Below are 18,706 nucleotides of genomic sequence, written 5' to 3'. Positions count from 1 at the left end.
TCAAATATTACTGTAGATGCAGCCTTCATATGTTTTCGCTTACAAGTAGTATCAGTTCGGGTTTTACCACAACTCTAATGTCTCAAGGCTTGTATGATTGACAACAACCTAAAACAAGCGTACAAGGCAACGGCGGTGCGACACCAACTCTAATATCAGGGCATCGTGCTCATGTCAAGGCGTCAGTCATAATACCCCAAGTCAAGTCTTGCCATTTATGCTAGCCTTACGTAGCTTTGCTATGTGTTTGGTATGCGGTAGCTGTTGTGGTTATGGTTTGAAAAAAGTTGTTTTATAAAATATATTTTTAATTGAGATTGGTTTGAAAAAATAGATGTTTGGTTAAAACTGTGGTTGAAATTGAGGTTGAACAAAAAGTAGTTTAATGTGTTTGGTTAAAAATGCTTTTGAAATTGAGGTTATAAAATAATTTTAAAAAATATATGTTAATATTGATGATTTTTAATTTAAATATTGTAGATTTAACTACTGCTATTACATCATGAAATAAATAATACTTTATATAAAATATTTTTTATTGTTCCATTAAACCATCTACAATTCCATAACGTACGAAATTTATTCGATAAAGACTACAGTTTCCATGGTTTATCGGGCGTGCAATAACATCAGGTAAAATATTATCAGGAATAAAATTAAAATTACGATCAAATTCTGTAAATACTACGTCATTATACGATATCCTTCTAATTTATATAGTGTTATTGAATAATGTTAAACATTAGTTTTTTTGAATAAAACACAATTAAAAATAAAAAATATATATTTTTTTTTACATTTAGGTTTGTACCAACCTGATCCGGCCGAAACAGTGCTACACCGTTCTCCGCACAGTGGAAAAGCTCCAGGAAGTCATCTTTTACATGCTCTCTAATGTCTGGGGAAGACAAGCTACATCATATAGAATTTGCAATTCCAGAGACAAAAGATAAATAGTTGAGTCGGCTTTTTTTTCTTATCACAGTGGATCTTGAAAAATGAGGTTAGTTGCTGTTGGAAAGCATAATTTTCCAGCTTCTTATCAGCCACAGGTGCAGCCACAATTACTGTGGATCCCACCAAAATAAAATCTATATTTTTGCATAACCAAACACATAGAAACTGAGGTTTATTTGAACCTCCGGTACAGCAGCATTACCAAACAGCACTAAAACATTCTACTACAGTACAGGCTTAATTTTCCCTTGCTTTTGGTTTTAGCAACCTCTTTTAACTTCTCTACTCTCGCTCATTGCTATGTGTGTAAGAACCGCGCTGCGCCCAGAATTTGTATTTGAGGTGGAGGTTGGGTGTGGGACCCACTAAAAAAACCACAAAAAACAAGAAAAATTAACTTTTGTGGTTGAGTTTTATGCATAAATAGGTTGTACCCTACCACAACCTCAACCACAAAAGCTAAACCAAACACACAGTTAACAAGTCTGAACTTTGAAGTACACCTCTTGCCTGATCAAGCATGAAGCAAGTACCATAACAAGTCCAGTTATCAAACGGTAAGCAAGAGCTTGTGGGGCCCTTTAATTTTCACCCTGCAATGATGATGAGCACAACAATCATCCGGAACAAACGATAGTTGATAGCAAATGGCTACAGAATTATCGGCGCAACGGCAACTAGGAAAAGAAGATCACTGATTTGGTGGTGCTCTGCGTGGGAGAGATTAGAGAAGGATGGATATTACAGACGAAAAACACAAATGATAAAACACCTATCAGAACGAAACAATAAATATCCTCAAAATTGCAAATCTGGATCTTCCATCGATAGTAACAGTAACAGAACAAAATCTAGGATATCATAAAGAAGAGAACAGTAAAGAAAAGAACAGCATCCATACATTCAATTAAATCTAAAGACTGATAAAACAGCGAAGGTCATCGCCTATAGGTCTATTAAATTCCGGCACCATCACATCATTAGAGAAGCCAGCTTCTTACATTGCTGTAAAAGCCTTCTTTGCACCACCAGAAGATCCTGCTGGGATGACCTTCAACACATTGAACCTCACTGTCTTGGACAATGGCCTGCAATACAAAGAACAGAAGTACATATATAATGATTCTGCAGTGACTTTTGACCACTGCCAAAGAAAATTAATTGGATTAGATAGAGAGGAATGATGACGGGCGCAGACCTGCATTGACCAATGGTAACATGATCTCCTTCTCTGATCCGGAAACAGGGGGAGATGTGAGCTGGGATGTTTGAGTGCCTCTTCTCATATCTAAACGATAATCAGCAAGACAAAAAATATCACTTAGTACACGGTGGGGGGAATCAAGTAGGTGGCATTTTATTTAAAGGAACCAGAAGAAAAGGTAGCAGGACTAGGACTAAAGTAGAAAACAAAAAAAGAGCAAGTCCTTGCCTCTGGTATTTTTTGACCCAGTGAAGGTAGTTCCTCCTAACAATAATGGTTCTGTTCATTTTTGCGCTGTGGCAAGTACCAGCCAAGATACGTCCTCTGACAGAAACAGTGCCAGTGAATGGGCATTTCTTATCAATGTATGTTCCTGTGAACAAAATATACAACCTAGGTGAAAAAAACACAACTTTCATGGGATTTTAAAACAGAAGCCAGCAACGTGAAAAAAGCACTGCGGTACAAGAGCATCATTTTCCTTCTCAGGAAGTAGAGCATTGACTAACAATTCCATAATGTCTATAATGATCAATCATCTGGTGAACTAACTAGCAATGACATCAAGAATGCAAGTTAAAAATTAAAAAAGATGCATAAATGCCCCTGAGCTGTTCAAGGCCAGGTTATCTCAAACCATATCGAAGGATGCAAAGGAATCATCCTGTTGTTACAAGATCTAATGAAGTTTGAGCATACAATACATGAACCTGCCGGCAATTAGCAAAAACTGCAGCTCCGGCACTCCATTAGATAGTAAACAATCTGAACTCTAATTAAAGCAAGTAGACCGACCCCACAAGTTCACAGATAATGCTCGAGATACATCCCTGAATTCAGGACAACTTTTCATACCAACATTGATTCAATGAGCAAAAGGCTACCAATGAGTAAAATCTCCAGGTGAATAAAACTAGGAAACTCCAAACAAGATGATTGACAGATAGAGATTCTGCCAGCCATATTGCCTCGCATCCATGGGCAACTTAACCAAAGAAACGAAGAAGTGAAAATCCATGGTCACATAAAGGCTCTGAGCAGCCCTGTATGGCAACAAGACCAGCAGGATTCTAGTTATAATTTTTAAAAAAAAAACTGACTGCAGCATTGAGTTTTTATTGAATTTAACAAATTCTCTTTCCAAAAATATTCAACCTAAAAAAATATATATAGTACAATCTTGCAAAAGCGAAGCACGCTTCTCCATTTTCAAACAAGGGTAAAAGAGCCAGGATGAGAGTAAAATAATGAAGAAGCAAACCTTCAATAGCATCTCTGGGTGTTTTGAATCCCAGTCCAATGCTTTTCCAGAACCTATTTCCTCCCTTTCCGGGCCTCTTCCCCTTTCCAGACTTCTTCGAGCTAAAAAATAAAAACATTAACGCAAACACAGTAAACAACATGAAAAAACATAAACATGGCAGAATGCGTTACCTCAGGAAAACCCTGGGCTGCTTCAAAAATGCCTTCTCCGTCTACAGACGATAACAAAAACAAATCAGATCGAAAGTAGATTCAAACGACACAGCGCATGATCTCATAAGTAAGGGAAGACAGGAGCAGAGGGGCTACCTGCTCAGCCATGGTTGTGGTTGTTGATGTGCTGCTGCTGCTTTGCTGAGAGAGGAGTACAAGTTGAAAAACCCTAGGCGGCTAAATGAGGATGAGTGGTGTGTGCGTTTTATACTTGCTATGGGCTTCCTACTGGGTTTTGATTATGGGTTCAGAGATATAATGCAAGTCCAGCCCAGTAAAGCGTGGGATTTTAATTTTATTTTTTCATCAAGGAGTTTTGGGAAAACCTCAAGTACACCCCAACCCAACTATTGGAGTGGTATAAATTTTACCCCCGTTTGATTTTTTGTATTGCTTTCGGCCTACAACAAATTGGATTTCTCGATTAGGTCCTTTGATTAGAATTCATTAACAAACAATGTTAGGTTACCAACAATACGGTGCCATTTCTTATATGAAATAAGTACAATCTGGACATCGATTAAAAAACGGCATTAATAATTATCTAGGTGGTGGCCCAGTGGTAAGAGCTTGGGACTAAGAGGTTTGCTCCCTCTGTGGTCTCAGGTTCAAGCCTTGTTGTTGCTCATATGATGGCCACTGGAGGCTTACATGGTCGTTAACTTCAGGGCCCGTGGGATTAGTCGAGGTGCGCGCAAGCTGGCCCGGACACCCACGTTAAACTAAAAAAAAAAAAACAGCATTAAGAATTTTTAAAACTTAAGTGGCAAAATTGACAAAAAAAAAAAAACAAATCTGGGTGCAATATTAGATGAGCATTTATTTTAATTTTAGCGACAATATTGTAGTCAGTAGGGGTGATTATTTTTGGTTCGGTTCAGTTTTTATATAAAAAAAAAATCAAACCGAAATTTAAAAAAAAAAAATCAAAACCGGTTCAAACCGACCAGTTGCGGTTTGTTTTTTATGACAAAAACCAGTTCAAACCGGTTTGGCATGGTTTTTTAGTTTGGCTTGGTTTTTCGGTTCTGCTCGGTTTTTTTCCGGTTTGGCTTGGTTTTTTTCGGTTTCGGTTCGGTTCGGTTCGGTTCGGTTTTTTCAGTTATTTTTTTCTAGTTTTCTCTGTTTTTCAGTTTTTTTACTTACCTATAGTAGCTAGCATCCAAGAAAATTCATTAAATTCATTTAAATGCATTGAGATGATAATAGGGATGCACCTTTAAAATCCTCTAATGATAAAACTTGCAAGTCAGTCCAATGATGCTCCTTGCTATTAAATGAAAAAAAACAAAAAGACTGGCATGTTATTTCTTCTTCTTTTTTTATTCAGAATAGGTTGGGTGGTAGAGGTAAATTAAGAATCGATAATTATGTAAGTATTTCTCAAATGCATTTTTGCAATTGAATCGAGTTTTTTTGTAAATGTTTTATTTATCAAAATTATTTTTTATTGATGTTTCCTTTCTAGAATGGATTTTGACTCTTCTAGTAAAGTTGGATTGGTCAAAATTTCATGATAGGATGGAGGATTTTAATTAAAAAAAAATGTTATCAGAAACATGTCCAATTTATTTATTTTTTAATACGAGAAATTTTTATGGTGCTTGAAAAATAATTAGTTAGATCTTATTAATTATTTTAAATTTGTGTGTGTGTGTGTGGGTGTGTAGGGGTGGAATGAAGGGAGGCAAGCAGGGGTCCGGGCCCTGCAAGACATTTTTTTTATTTTGTAATTAAATATGAGGTGCTGTAATATTTTTTAAAAAGGTGCCTATGTGGAAAGACTTAGCCTTGATTAAATGGTACCTACGTGCCAACGTGAAAAGAAAAAAATATAAAGTTATCAATGTGCTTTGCTGAAAGATAAAAAATATAAATGCTTGTAACGCAGCCAGTCAAAAACAAAAACAGGAATAAAGATACAAATCACAGACAAAACTTTTATGCGGAAAGATTGAAGCAGAGCACTGATTAATTTATCTTTCATTAAACAAAACAAGGTAATTGGGCATCGATAACTCAAATTTAAATTTTTTTTTTTTTTTGAGATATTTATTAAGAATTTGATGAGATTTTTTTTATAATTTTATTTTTTTTCTTTTTTCTTTTCAAATTTGCTAGTTCTAACCATTGTTGTTTGAATTCTTGTTGTAGTGATTGTTTTTCTAATTAATTAGATATATTTTATTGGTTTGTTTTGATTATGTTTGGATTTTTTTTATGTTTTGTTTTTAGTAGAGCTACCAAAATTATCAATTTTTTCTCATGATATGTTTTGATTTTAGGTTGAACCATGAACAAAATAAGAAGAATTGATTCTTTTTTTGAAAAAGAAAAGGAAAAATATTGATAACTCACTGCCTAGTGAACCAACTCCAATGTGTAATGTTGAAGTTATGGTTGAGCAACCTCAATGTGCTTCAGTTTACAAAGAACCTGTGTTGATTAGTGAGCAGCCTCTTACTAGAATCGATATTGCTCATTTAATTAGAGATCCAAGCAATCGTCCTCAAATTTGGGAATACTCGGTTAATCAACAAGATGAAATTCAAAGGGCATACATTAATTTGGGACCATATCAACCTTTGATGTCTAAATATCCGCTGACTGGTAAAAAACATCCTCGTCGATTTCAGTCTCATTGGTTCAAAAGTTATCCGTGGCTTGAATATTGAAAGAAAAATACTGCATTTTGTTTCCTTTGCTATTTATTTCCAAGTAAACCATATGGAAAGCCAGGATCAGACACCTTTACTATTAAAGGATTTAATTGTTGGAAGAAAGTTAATGATGGGGAACGGTGTGCTTTTTTGACTCATATGGAAAAAGGTTCAGATTCAGCTCATAGATTTGCTACCAGGTGCTTGGAAAATTTGAAAAATTAGTCATGTCATATTGAGAAGGTAGTTAAGAGGCAAACTACTCAAGAAATTATGAATAATCAATTACGTATTAAAGCTTCAATAGATATTGTTCGTTGGGTCACATTTCAAGCATGTGCTTTTAGAGGGCATAATGAACGTTCAGAATCAAAAAACCGAGGTAATTTTCTTAAAATGATGAAACTTTTAGTATCATACAATGAACAAGTATGTGCTCTTCTTTTGGGTAATGCTCCACAAAATGCTAAATACACCTCACATCAAATTCAAAAAGAAATTTTGCATGTCTTTGCTAGAAATGTTCAGTCTTCAATTCGTCATGAGATTGGTGATGCAAGATTTTGTTTAATTGTAGATGAAGCTCGAGATGAATCTAGAAGAGAGCAAATGTCCATTGTTATTAGGTTTGTTGATAGAAGTGGATTTATACGAGAACGATTTTTGGATATAGTTATTAACATTGTTAGTGCTTCTTGTAAGCGTAATGATGTTCACACTTTCTGTTATAATTTGATTTTTGTTATTAACATTGTTAGTACTTATTGTAAGCGTAATGATGAATTACAGGCTTTTCAATCAGTTACAATTGAACATTTAGTTGATATTGGTGAGATTGAAATGGGTAAAGGAGTTAATCAAGTAGGTGGTTTGCAACGACCTGGAGATAGCAGATGGAGTTCACACTTCAAATCAATTTGCAGTTTGATAAAAATATATGGGGCAACTTGCTTGGTTCTTGAAAACATTGCTTTAGATGGATCTACTTATTCTCAATATGGTGATGCGGCCTTTTCATTTAAGTTGCTAATGTCATTTGATTTTGCATTCATCTTACATATAATGAAGGATGTTATGAGAATTGCTGATGTGCTTTGCCAAGCCCTACAACAAAAATCTCAAGACACTTTAAATGATATGCATTTGGTGACTACCACACAGATTTTAATTCAGAAGTTAAGAGATGATGGTTGGAAAACTCTTTTACAAAAAATGACATCATTTTGTAAGCATCAAGACATTGAAGTTCTTGATATGGATGCTTGTTTTTCTAGTGTGGGATGATCTCGATGTAAACAAAAATCAGTAAAACAGTTGAACATCACTACCGAGTTGATATATTTACAGCTATCATTGATCAACAATTGTAAGAGCTAAATAATAGATTCAATGAGCAGGCGATCGAGCTTCTTAAGTTGAGCACAGCTTTAGATCCTAGAAATAGCTATAAATTATTCAACGTTGAAGATATATGCTTACTTGTTGACAAGTTCTATCCTCAAGATTTTTCTAACCAAGAAAAAATTCATTTGAGACTTCATTTGCAACATTATGAGCTTGATGTATCCAATCATCCAAAGTTAAAGAGCATGTTATCGATTGCTGATTTATGTCAAGGATTGGTTGAAACAGAAAAATCAACAATTTATACACTAGTTGACAGGTTGATTCGGCTTATTTTGACTCTTCCTGTTTCGATAGCAACTACTGGACGAGCTTTCTCAGCGATGAAGATTATTAAAATAAGACTTCGTAATCAGATGGAGGATGATTTTCTTGCAAATTATTTGATTATCTATGTAGAAAAAGAAATTGCTGAAAGATTCACAATTGATATAATAATCAATGATTTCTATTCTATGAAAGAACGACGAGCACAATTAAAATAAATATGTAAGAATCATTCTTTATTATTTTTTACTTTATTTCAAAGTTTATTAAACATAAATAATGCTTCGCTTTAGCTATGTTTCTTATATGTTTATATTTGATAGGTATAAAGACCAACAACATTAAAGTGATGGATACATCATGAAGATGAAATTAACTTTATTGTTTTGACTCAATTTGGTATGCTCCAAACCTTTTACCTTGTACAAAGGTCATTAAATGTTTGTAATAAGTTATTTCAATAAACCTAAACCGTACAGGTTTTTTTTTTACAACTCATGTACAATAAATTAAAACAAATATTATATCTTGTTATATTATTTTTGGCCACCCCTAACAAATAATCCTAGCTCCGCCTCTCTCTCTCTCTCTCTCTCTCTATATATATATATATATATATATATATATATATATATGAGAGAAAAATTCTAGGTGCAACTAATTTTTTAATTAATTATCATTTATGGTGATGTGTAATTTTTTTACTAAATTCTAAAATTAATAAATTAGTCATGCTAAGATTAAACTTTTAGTTGTCCTCTTGTGTAGCATTTGAATTGAACAAATTATCCCCTCACTTATAATAGGTGAAAATTGAAAGTCATCTTCACAACACTTATAATTAGTCAACATTCCTCTCACCACCTCTCACCAGTCAGTTACCACCTCTCACCATATCAGCTGCTAAAACTGGTTCGAGTAACTTAGGTAATAACCACTTTCAATGTAAGCTTGAGCATTGTTTCGTAGTCTGTCTAAAAATTATGAATTAGGCTAAAAATTATTATACATTCCTCGATGATCATCTTACAGAAAAAAGAATTCCTTCATTTACTAGTTCAAAATCATCCTCGTTATTAACCTCTCTCTACATATGGCTTTTGGTTTTGGACTGTTCATGAACTCTTATAATGTTTTAAAATCCAATATGTTTAGGTATAACCCCTGAACCTTATCATGTTGGTTGAATTGAGGGGTTTGGGATGTCATTTCTTTATAGCGGTATTAATATGGAATAAATAACCTTTACACAATATTAAAGATGAATAAATATCTCGTACACAATATTAACGAGAGACAAATATCATTTACACAATATTAATGTTAATGAGAATATGGCAAGCCCTTAAAAAGACTTTTATACACCTATGGGTGTAGGGATATGAGCATTCTTGACCTTAATATTTTATATTAAAAATCATAAAAATAAACAAACGAAGTCTCTTGGCAAAATGTTGGCTTAGTATTGTACCAAATTCAAGTAAGCATAGGTTTGATGATCATATTAGGCCTAGTGTGTAGCTCAACCCAAGGATGTTGGGTCTGGTATCTTTTCAGACCCAAGTCTACTGGCTCAATACGTAGTTGAACCTAATGACGCTGGGTCCGCAAGCTTGTCAGACTTATGTCAACTTTGGCTCGGCACGTAGTTGAACCCAAGAACACGACATCCAGTAGCTTAGCAGACTTGTGCTCACCTGGGCTCAGTGCAAAGTTGAATCTAAGGACGTTGAGTCTGACAGCTTGCTAGACCCATATCCACTTGGACTCAACACATAACTGAATCCAAGGACACTAGTCCTGAAAGCTTCCCATATCCATGTTTATCCAAGCTTAGCACGTAGTTGAATCCAATGATATTGGATATGGAAGTAAGTCAAACTCATATCATATGGGTTTATCATTCTATTAAGCTTAGGCATGCTAGGTTATCACTTTACTTTTTACCCTTTTATATATGACTTAGGCTAAAAATTAAATTTAAAAATACATTGATGCTTTAACTCGTGTACATGTAATATTTTGGGAGGAAAGAAATATAAAAAGAAAGAGAAGGTCTCTTAAAGTTATTCAATAAATGGAGATAATGAGTTGATAATTTCTTTCACTACATTCTCCATTGTCCGCAAAACTAATTGAATTAATGGACTATTAAGGCATTTCATAAATAAATAAATAAATAATCATTATTCTCTAAAAAGAATTGCCCATAAAAACATAAAAAAAAAACCCAAATTAACTAATGCCCGCATGAAAAAATCAGATTTTTCCGGCCCTTGAAAAAATGTGGTACCATGTTTATTCTTCTCTTATAAACACCATTGTTCCTAGGTACCATGTACATTAAACCCTAGGGAAAAGAAAATAGAAAATCCATGAATTATGTAGAAAAAGACCCATCTAACTTATAAGATTGATTCTAATTGCTAGAATCATATAATCACAAAAATAAATAAATAAATCAGTCTTTCCTACAAGAATGCATAAGCCCACAGCCAATAGATTCAAAATTAATAGGAACAAAAGATGGATAAAAAAACATGGCAGGTGAATTTTCCAGGAAAATAAATAAGTAGAAGAATGAGAAAAGCTACTATTACCCATCCAGATAAGAGTACTGTTAGGGCACCCAGTGGCCTTTTCCTTGTATTCGTTAAAAATGTCCTTTTAACGTTTAAAAAAAATGTTTGTAAAGGCAACCAATAAAATAATAGCACAAACGTGTAACTTCAAACTTTATAAGTTGAGTATCTATTCAAGAGTATGGTATAAATTATATTTTAAAATATTTTTTATCTTAACACATCAAAACAATCCAGAACATATTAATAAAAATTTAAGATAAAAAAATAAAATAAACTTAAAAATATAATTGGATCGCAATACCAGACATCATCTCATGATATATACTTGAGATTTCAAAATCATACATATACTAGATTTGTTACCCATGCTTCGCTGCAAGCAGACAAATTTGTTTTTGGTGTAAAGAGATACTAGGGTAAAAAAAATCCAAGTCCCAAGTGTTCAAATGGTAATCTAAACAATACAAAAAAATGCAAGAACAATAAATACTGTAAAAAAAAAGGATAAAACAATAGACTTGAGTTTATTTAGATTACCAAACAACTTAATGTTAACCTAAGAGAAGGCAAACCGTAAAAAATAACAGAACAGATCTCATAAAAAGAAGAAAACACCAGCTTAAAAAAAAACAAAGCAAACTCAAGTTAACCTTCTAAACCTAGTCTAATCTCTAAAACTTGCAACTCGTTAAATCATAAACCCAACTTCAATCAATAAACTTAATTCTCGACCAATTTAGTTTTGAACAATGAAATCGTTGAAAACATGAATAAAAAATTACAAAAGCAAACAAAACAAAGATAAAATTTGAGATAAAAAAAATACAAGAAGGATGGAACTTGAATAAAAAATGATTTCAAACAAAATAAATAGCAATTAAAAGAATGATGACAAAATTTGAAAGGTTAAAAAATCATAGGGTGTTAAATTAAAAAAACATTTGAAATTTGATATATTATTTATAGATTAAAAAATAAAAGGAGGAGAAATTTGATAAAAGCTTATTGAAGGCTAACCCAATAGAATCAAACCAAAAAACACGAAAAAAAAAATAAGAAAAGATCAGCTTAAAAAGAGGGGGGAAACCAAGCAAACTCGGACAATCCTTCTAAACATGGTCTAGTATCTAAAACTTACAACTTTTGAAATCTTAGACATGAGTCCAATCAAGAAGCTTAACTCTCAACATATTTAATTTTAAATGATAAAATCGTGAAAAAAATATCAATAAAAAAAAACTTCTGAAAGAAAAAAAAACAATAAAAACAATGGAGATAAATTTTGATAGAAAAAAAACCTAAGGAGAATGAATTTTGTATACAAAAACTCAAAAAATGACCCCAAATAAAATAAATAACAATTAAAAAAAGATCAAATTTAAAAGATAAAAAAAATCACAGGAGAGTGAAATTGTAAAAAATTGTAATTTGATAGTTAATTTATAGATTAAAAAATGGTAGGTAGTGAAATTGAAAAAAAAATTGTAATTTGATAGATTATTTATAGATTGAAAAATAGGAGGGTGACATTAAAAAATATTTGTAATTTTATAGATTACCCATATATTTAAAAATACCAGGGGCAAAATTAAAAAAAAATGTAATTTGATAAATTATGTATAGATTAAGAAATAGTAGGGAGTGAAGTTGAAAAATATTTGTAATTTTATGGTTATTCTAAAATTAAAAAAAATAGTAATCAAAAGGATAAAGACCAAATGTGAAGAAAAAAGAAATTAAAGGGTTGTTATGAAATTTTGTGTGGGTGACACAATTTTTTGGGAGAAAGAAAAAAAGAAGGAAAACAATGGTATTCAACATCAAACCAGAGACGCTTCTGACACACACGCCACACCATTGTGTAGAGGATGTTGAGATTTTTCAAATGCCTTTCTGTAAGGTCATTTTTTGATGGCCGGACGACCCTGCATGCGTTGCGTAAATGACACAACAGTCGCTCACACATTGCCGTGTGTAAGATGGTTTTTCTTTTTTAAATAACGTTCAATATAGAACAATTACAACAATATTTTCGAGCAATCTCGAAATCTATAACAAAATTAATATGAAATAACCAAAATACTTTAACAAGAGTTATATTATTTTTGTCTCAAAAAACATTAAAGTAATCTCATTATTTCAAAAAGAATAAAAGGACAAAAACATCTCTAAGACAAAAGCATAAGAGTTTATTATTTCAGGACCAAAGTAGTAATTTAAATGTGAATAAAAGTATAGAAATAACAATTATAACCTTATATAATATGTTAAAGCTAGTTATGTTATGGCAAAAATAATCTTATTCCTATAGCTTAGTGCATTTTCTCTTGTTTTCAAACAATTAACAGTAATATGTGTTTTGATGCATAATAATTTTATTGGAGAATTTAGGTTTTTTTGTTGATGTATAATCCACGCCCATCTCACACTCACTTTGATAAGCAGGGCACCTCTTATCTATTTATATATTCCACACCCATCTCACTCACTCACCTTGATAAGCACCTCATGCCCAAGTGGAATTGATTCTTCCATTAATTTAACAAATTCAACCTGTGAATTATATTTATTATTATTATTAAAAGACAAAAAACAACCATCTCAGTAGCTGACAGCTAGTACAGCAACCACATAAAATGACCATTTGGAAATTACCATCTCTTTATATTTTTTTAAATATTTGATAATATTTTAAAAATTAATACTATAATTCTTTTTATATATTACTTTTTAAAAACTACAGCTTATAGCTTTTTGAAAAAAACTATGGTGAGAATTACAGCTAAAACTCCTGCTTGAAAGTATAGTAGAAAAATATTTTTTAAAGTGTTTTTTGTTTATAAATATATTAAAATTTTATATTTATTATTATTTTTTAAATTTATAATGTGTTTGTTTTTGTTTTTAAAAAGTATTTTTAAAATATTTTAATTTTTTTTATATATATAATTAAATTTGTTTAATGTGATAATTTTAAAAATAAAAAATATTATTTAATATATTCCCGTTCTCGCTCCAACTTGCAGGGAATCCCTATGTGGTCACCCTCAAATAATGGCACATTCTTCACCGTCGATTAAGATGACCTCGAGAACAGACATCTTTTTATTAATAACATGCCACGTATCTTGACGAATACTCTCGATGTGCTTCGCTGGATACACCAGCAGTTCGCACGTGTACATAGAAACGTCATGGGGGCAACTGCCCGTTGCACACGGGCAGTTGTTGTGGGCCCGATAGACATGGACCCTAGGAAGTCGAGCCAAGTAGATGTTGCGTCAAGGCGGGGCCCATTAACTTTTGTTGAGTTACTTGTGGGCCTCCGTCTACTCAGCTCCTAGTAGAACTTTATTGTTGTTTATTGGATTGTGGGGCCTGCTTATACTTGAGTCATTGGTCTGTCTAGAGAGATCATGAGAAGTGCACCCATAATGTATTATAATTTAATCATATACGATAACAATGGTATTATGCATTTACACCCAATAATTTACTTCCTTCTTAAGTCAATGGTCATAACATTCTCGAATAATCTTTTGCATGTCACGATTAAAACAAAATTATTATATCCTAGTTTCATATTATATTTATAATGTCTTATGATTTCATTTTAAATTTAAACTTTAAACGATGATAATGTGAATTATAAATTGTTTGTTATTTTGATTAAAATAACATTAATAACTTAAAATATTCATATTTAATAGGAAAGTCAGCTTAAATTAAATGACGATTATTCAAGGCCTCACTTATAATATATATATATATATATATATATATATATATATATATAAATTCTTAAATATTTTAAAAAACATCATTTATATTTTCACCTAAAGTTTTCGTTCATCTTAACTCGTCTTTATTTAATAGATTTAATATGAATCGTGATACTTATGGAAACAAACTCTAACTATAACTTATATATGACTTAAAATATTTATAGGAAAAAACAATGTATCCACAAATTTAATACAAGTATAGTTTACACATATTACTAATAAAATTTAATATAAGTATTATTTAGGTATATGTTATGTTTCTATGTCACGTATAGCATGAAATCATGATTAAAATGATTGATGCTAGTGATAATATAATTTTTTCCAGCACATAACCATTTTAACCCGGTTAGTCAGCGATGCCAACTATAAAATTTCAGCGCATCATAAAATGGTAATTACATTTCAAACGATAAAAAAATATATATCATGAAAAAAAATCATAGAAAAAACTTCTCACCAACAAAAAAATAAAATATAAAACTTATTTCGCGCCTGTTGTTGCCTTGACAGCCATACGATATTTCCACCACCAACCAATTGAATTTGAATTATTTCAAATAAATTAGTCTGATTCTCACAGAAAAATGAGCTTATGATATTGAAATTTATGTTTTACAGAGCCTTCGGCTCCCAATGTCTCCGATCTCCAATGACTCCTTTGAACGTTCATATGTTTACTTGGGAATTAATAAAATAAATACAGCACCACTGATTATTGTATTGAAAAATAGGCACCAGAAATAAAATAACACCATTACGAATAACAAAAGTAGCTTTCAAGAAACATGCATGCCCTGTAACCTCTCTCTTTATAAACCGCCCAGCTCCCCCATAGTTTTGCCCTCCTCGACCTGCTTAGTACGTGGAGCTTTCCTCCATTCTCCATTCTCGCTTCTTCTTCTACAATTACTGCTACCCTGTGGTTGAAAAGACTATTTGGGTTTCTTCTTTTAAGATAGAAATCAATCATGTCTCACTACAGTGGTTGCATGGATTCCCAGAAGCCTCACTTTCTTGAAGCTTGTTTTCTCTGCCGCAAACCCCTTGGTTATAACTCCGACATCTTCATGTACAGGTTAGTTCTTACAATTCTACTCCTTCTCTTTAATGGGCTCTTGAAACTGTAAAGAAGAAGAAGAAGAAGAAGAAGAAGAAAAGGTTGCATACAGAGCAACACAATCATCTAGTCTCTGAACTGTCTGTGTATGATATACGCGTGCCATGTACGAACAAGAAAGAGTTTCATTGTCTTTATGAGCAGGGTTTATGATTATTGTCCTTGTTTTACTGATGGGGATTGAAAATTGTTATGCAGAGGTAACACACCATTTTGCAGCAAGGAGTGCAGGCAAGAACAAATAGAGGTGGATGAGTCTACGAGGAAGAAGAGCTGGAAAATGTCATCTTCCTCTTCAAGATCTACCAGAAAATCAGATCCCAAGGATTCTACCTCTAAGAAGACTGTACGGACAGGCACAGTTGCTGTTGCTTGATAATTTAACAGAGGGCTTTGTCAGAAATTAAAGGATATAAATCATGAGCAAATTAAATTTCCGCTTCTGGGATCAAGACAAAAATATCAATTTTCATCTCCAAAAGAGTGGTGGGTATGACTGCAGTTTAGAGACGGGAGGAAGGAGAGTTGCGAGACCTGCCAGGGATGATTTTTGCTCTTGTTTTGTCCTTTTATTGGGCGAGTGTTTATACGGGTTAAAGAGGATTCATATGGGATGATCTGTAGAACCCTGAACGCTCGTCTCTCTTTCTATCTTCTTTTTTTCTCCCTTTCTGCGAACAAATTTCGAGGAAATTAATGGATCTAAAGAGATTTAAGATTTCATGTTTGTGCTTCTGTTTATTTATGTTATACTATGTATATTAAACAGTGATTTTCTAGATGCATCATTTGATTATTCATTTATTTATTTGAACTACATAGAAGAAATATAATAATTCCGAACAAGCAAATATCCATTTGAACCAGTTATTATAGTTTCTGAACCACGAGATGCAAATCTAAACGGCATGAACAAAAAAAAAAGGCAAAAGAGTTTTGATGGGAAAGCAGGAGCTGGTCGATTCAAAATATTCATTGAAGCAGGTCAAGGTGTTGAAACAGGTATGAATTATAGTAGTTTAAATTTCGCTCCACAAAAGAGTCATCTTATGGTATCCATCTGTTATTTGCCATTGAAGAAGTAAGTATTGCATTTGCAGATATTGCTGCTCTTTCCATTTGAGGGTTTGGTGTAGAATGAATACGTCTTGACACGTGGCACTTTCTTGTGAAAATCTAACAACATGAAAGAATCTTAACTTCAGTTGTTTAATCCCTAACCATATAAGGTATTTTTAGACACTAATTTAACTCAGTTTGTTCCCTAATCAATCAACTTGGTGGTCTAAGAAGATCAAATTAATTTACAAAGAAAAACCCTTCTTTACTAACAAGTTCGAGTTTAAAATTAAATTATATAAAAGTTATTTTGATATTAATTAGTCAACGTGACCAGTTTAAAGATAACTCAACAAAGAATAAAAAGAGTTCAAGAAGAAAATTGAAAGAAAATGAACTCTCCACTCGACTCTTTATCTAACTCCGGTTTAAAATTAAATCTTGTGAAAGTTGTTTTAATATGATCTAATCGACTTGATTAATTAGTGTTTTTAAACTTGTATGAAAGGTAAAAAAAATTTGAAACTGTGATTGAAAAAAACAAAAAAAAGAGGAAAAAAGAAAGGAGGGCTGAATTGAAAACAAGAAAAAAAAAAGAGTGAGGGAGAAAAGCTTCACTGTTGATATTATCATCTGAGTTTTTTTTGGCATAGAAGGTAACTAGTATAGAATTATTTGTATTGTTAAAAGTTTCTTATAATAAAACAATAAATGAAGTCGATTTTGCTATTTTTTTTTATTTTTGAATTTTAAACAATTCTCAGTCTTAGTTTACAATATTGGGGGAAAATCACGTTGGTCAATAACAAAAATTTAAATGGTTTAAATATAAAATAAATTCAAATTTAAAATTGAGGTAAAACTTTAATCCTTCATTGTAATGAAAGCGTTGAAACCAGGAAATGATTCATATGCGCAAAACGAGTTTTTTAAAAGTATTTACCAGCAATCTAATCTATAAACTATGCATGATTCAAGTGATATATAGTATTATCATCAGAGATTTTTCGAGATAAAAAAACATGTAAAAAGTTTTTATATACAGGGTGGAAAAGAAGAAGAAGAAAACTCCAATGATCCGCAGAGGATGCTAGACTCTGTTAACTGCAGAAGGGGACACACATGTTTTGGTTGGAAATCCATGTAGTCTTCTACCAAAAGAGAACAAGGAAGAACAAGATTAACAAGCTCATCAACTAACAAAAACTCAACATGACAGGAGAAAATTAACAATCAGAAGCGGATATATTTTGAACTATGAATGCCTGTGATGTCTAGACAGCTGGTTTAATTTTTACTCCTTTTGAGGCTAGTGCCTGGCCATGCATTCAAGTAGCAAGCATTGTGTCTTTTTTGCCAGTAAATCCTAACTTGTTCTTCCTGGAATAGACCTTACATTGCTTCACTTTGAACCTTTCATGCTTCCAAGCATCCATGATAACATCACAAAGGAAAAAATAAAAATCCAAACCCAAACAAGTCACCACTATCTTCCATTGCATAAAAATTTTCCTCTGATTTCTTGTTTGCATGTAAAATTATTGACTATATTACTAACTATGTATGATTTTTTGAACTTACTCGTAATTATTTTCATCAATTTTTTTTTCCAGTTCCAAGTCTTTCTCAAAACTCGCATCGAAATCATTAGCATCAATACACCAAAATCATTCAAGAAAACAAACTTGAGCAAGGCCCAACTTTTGCAAAAAAAAAAAAAACAAAGAATCTACAAGTAAAACTAAGCAACTCACAAATATTATAGAATCCAATGAACTTCATGTCAACTTTAATACAATAAATTACCTCTTTTTTGGGTTTACTCTGTTGTTTTTTTTTTTTCCAACGAGCTATAAGACCAATTTGAACCTCTTATACAAGAAAGCATCCCTGATAACAAATTGCAAATTAATTACAACTAGTCTCCACTATTTTTTGTTCTGAAATGTCCATAAATATAAATAGAAGGTTCTTGTACTACAGAAAACTTGTTTTTGTAGAAAAACTCATGATTAATTATCCAGCTACTTCTTCAATCTAAAATCACAGTTATGGAAAGCCCAGTCATGTCTTAAGTTTTTCATGACTTCATCAAAAAAATACATGAGCCTTATTTTACTATTACCACCATTTTTTCCTCCCATGGAAGGGCTAAAACTTGCAACCTCAACCTTATCACTCCTCACTTC

At 32.3% G+C, this 18,706-nt stretch overlaps 3 protein-coding genes across 3 annotated transcripts; 2 read left to right on the top strand and 1 right to left on the bottom strand.

Moving 5' to 3' along the window:
• Window positions 1–1,734: 1,734 nt before the first annotated feature.
• Window positions 1,735–3,859, bottom strand: LOC7483812 (40S ribosomal protein S11). The gene is made up of 6 exons (XM_002301207.4): window positions 3,734–3,859; window positions 3,596–3,636; window positions 3,423–3,523; window positions 2,390–2,534; window positions 2,156–2,245; window positions 1,735–2,045 (listed from the first exon to the last, which is right to left on the bottom strand). Exons 1-6 carry the CDS (start codon window positions 3,743–3,745, stop codon window positions 1,955–1,957), a joined length of 480 nt encoding a protein of 159 aa, XP_002301243.1. The 5' UTR covers window positions 3,746–3,859; the 3' UTR covers window positions 1,735–1,954.
• A 2,711-nt stretch (window positions 3,860–6,570) lies between these two features.
• LOC127904945 (uncharacterized) lies at window positions 6,571–9,747 on the top strand. Its single transcript, XM_052450157.1, has 3 exons — window positions 6,571–7,230; window positions 7,695–8,075; window positions 9,676–9,747. The coding sequence occupies exons 1-3, from the start codon at window positions 6,571–6,573 to the stop codon at window positions 9,745–9,747; spliced, it is 1,113 nt and encodes a 370-aa protein (XP_052306117.1).
• A 5,302-nt stretch (window positions 9,748–15,049) lies between these two features.
• LOC7483810 (FCS-Like Zinc finger 3) lies at window positions 15,050–16,181 on the top strand. Its single transcript, XM_002302471.4, has 2 exons — window positions 15,050–15,416; window positions 15,657–16,181. The coding sequence occupies exons 1-2, from the start codon at window positions 15,310–15,312 to the stop codon at window positions 15,832–15,834; spliced, it is 285 nt and encodes a 94-aa protein (XP_002302507.1). The 5' UTR covers window positions 15,050–15,309; the 3' UTR covers window positions 15,835–16,181.
• Window positions 16,182–18,706: the final 2,525 nt, after the last annotated feature.

Source organism: Populus trichocarpa, chromosome 2 (genome assembly GCF_000002775.5).
Source record: "Populus trichocarpa isolate Nisqually-1 chromosome 2, P.trichocarpa_v4.1, whole genome shotgun sequence".
Lineage (NCBI taxonomy): Eukaryota > Viridiplantae > Streptophyta > Magnoliopsida > Malpighiales > Salicaceae > Populus > Populus trichocarpa.
This window is presented reverse-complemented; position numbering and strand designations above follow the sequence as displayed.

Coding starts and splice junctions, on each gene's coding strand:
- LOC7483810 (XM_002302471.4), top strand. CDS start 15,310: ATGTCTCACTACAGTGGTTGCATGGATTCCCAGAAGCCTCACTTTCTT. Junction 15,417..15,656: donor TCCGACATCTTCATGTACAG/GTTAGTTCTTAC, acceptor ATTGTTATGCAG/AGGTAACACACCATTTTGCA.
- LOC7483812 (XM_002301207.4), bottom strand. Junction 2,535..3,422: donor ACCCAGAGATGCTATTGAAG/GTTTGCTTCTTC, acceptor TTTTGTTCACAG/GAACATACATTGATAAGAAA. Junction 2,046..2,155: donor GTTACCATTGGTCAATGCAG/GTCTGCGCCCGT, acceptor TTTGTATTGCAG/GCCATTGTCCAAGACAGTGA.
- LOC127904945 (XM_052450157.1), top strand. CDS start 6,571: ATGAATAATCAATTACGTATTAAAGCTTCAATAGATATTGTTCGTTGG. Junction 7,231..7,694: donor CAATTTGCAGTTTGATAAAA/ATATATGGGGCA, acceptor TTCAATGAGCAG/GCGATCGAGCTTCTTAAGTT. Junction 8,076..9,675: donor AGATGGAGGATGATTTTCTT/GCAAATTATTTG, acceptor ACCTGGGCTCAG/TGCAAAGTTGAATCTAAGGA.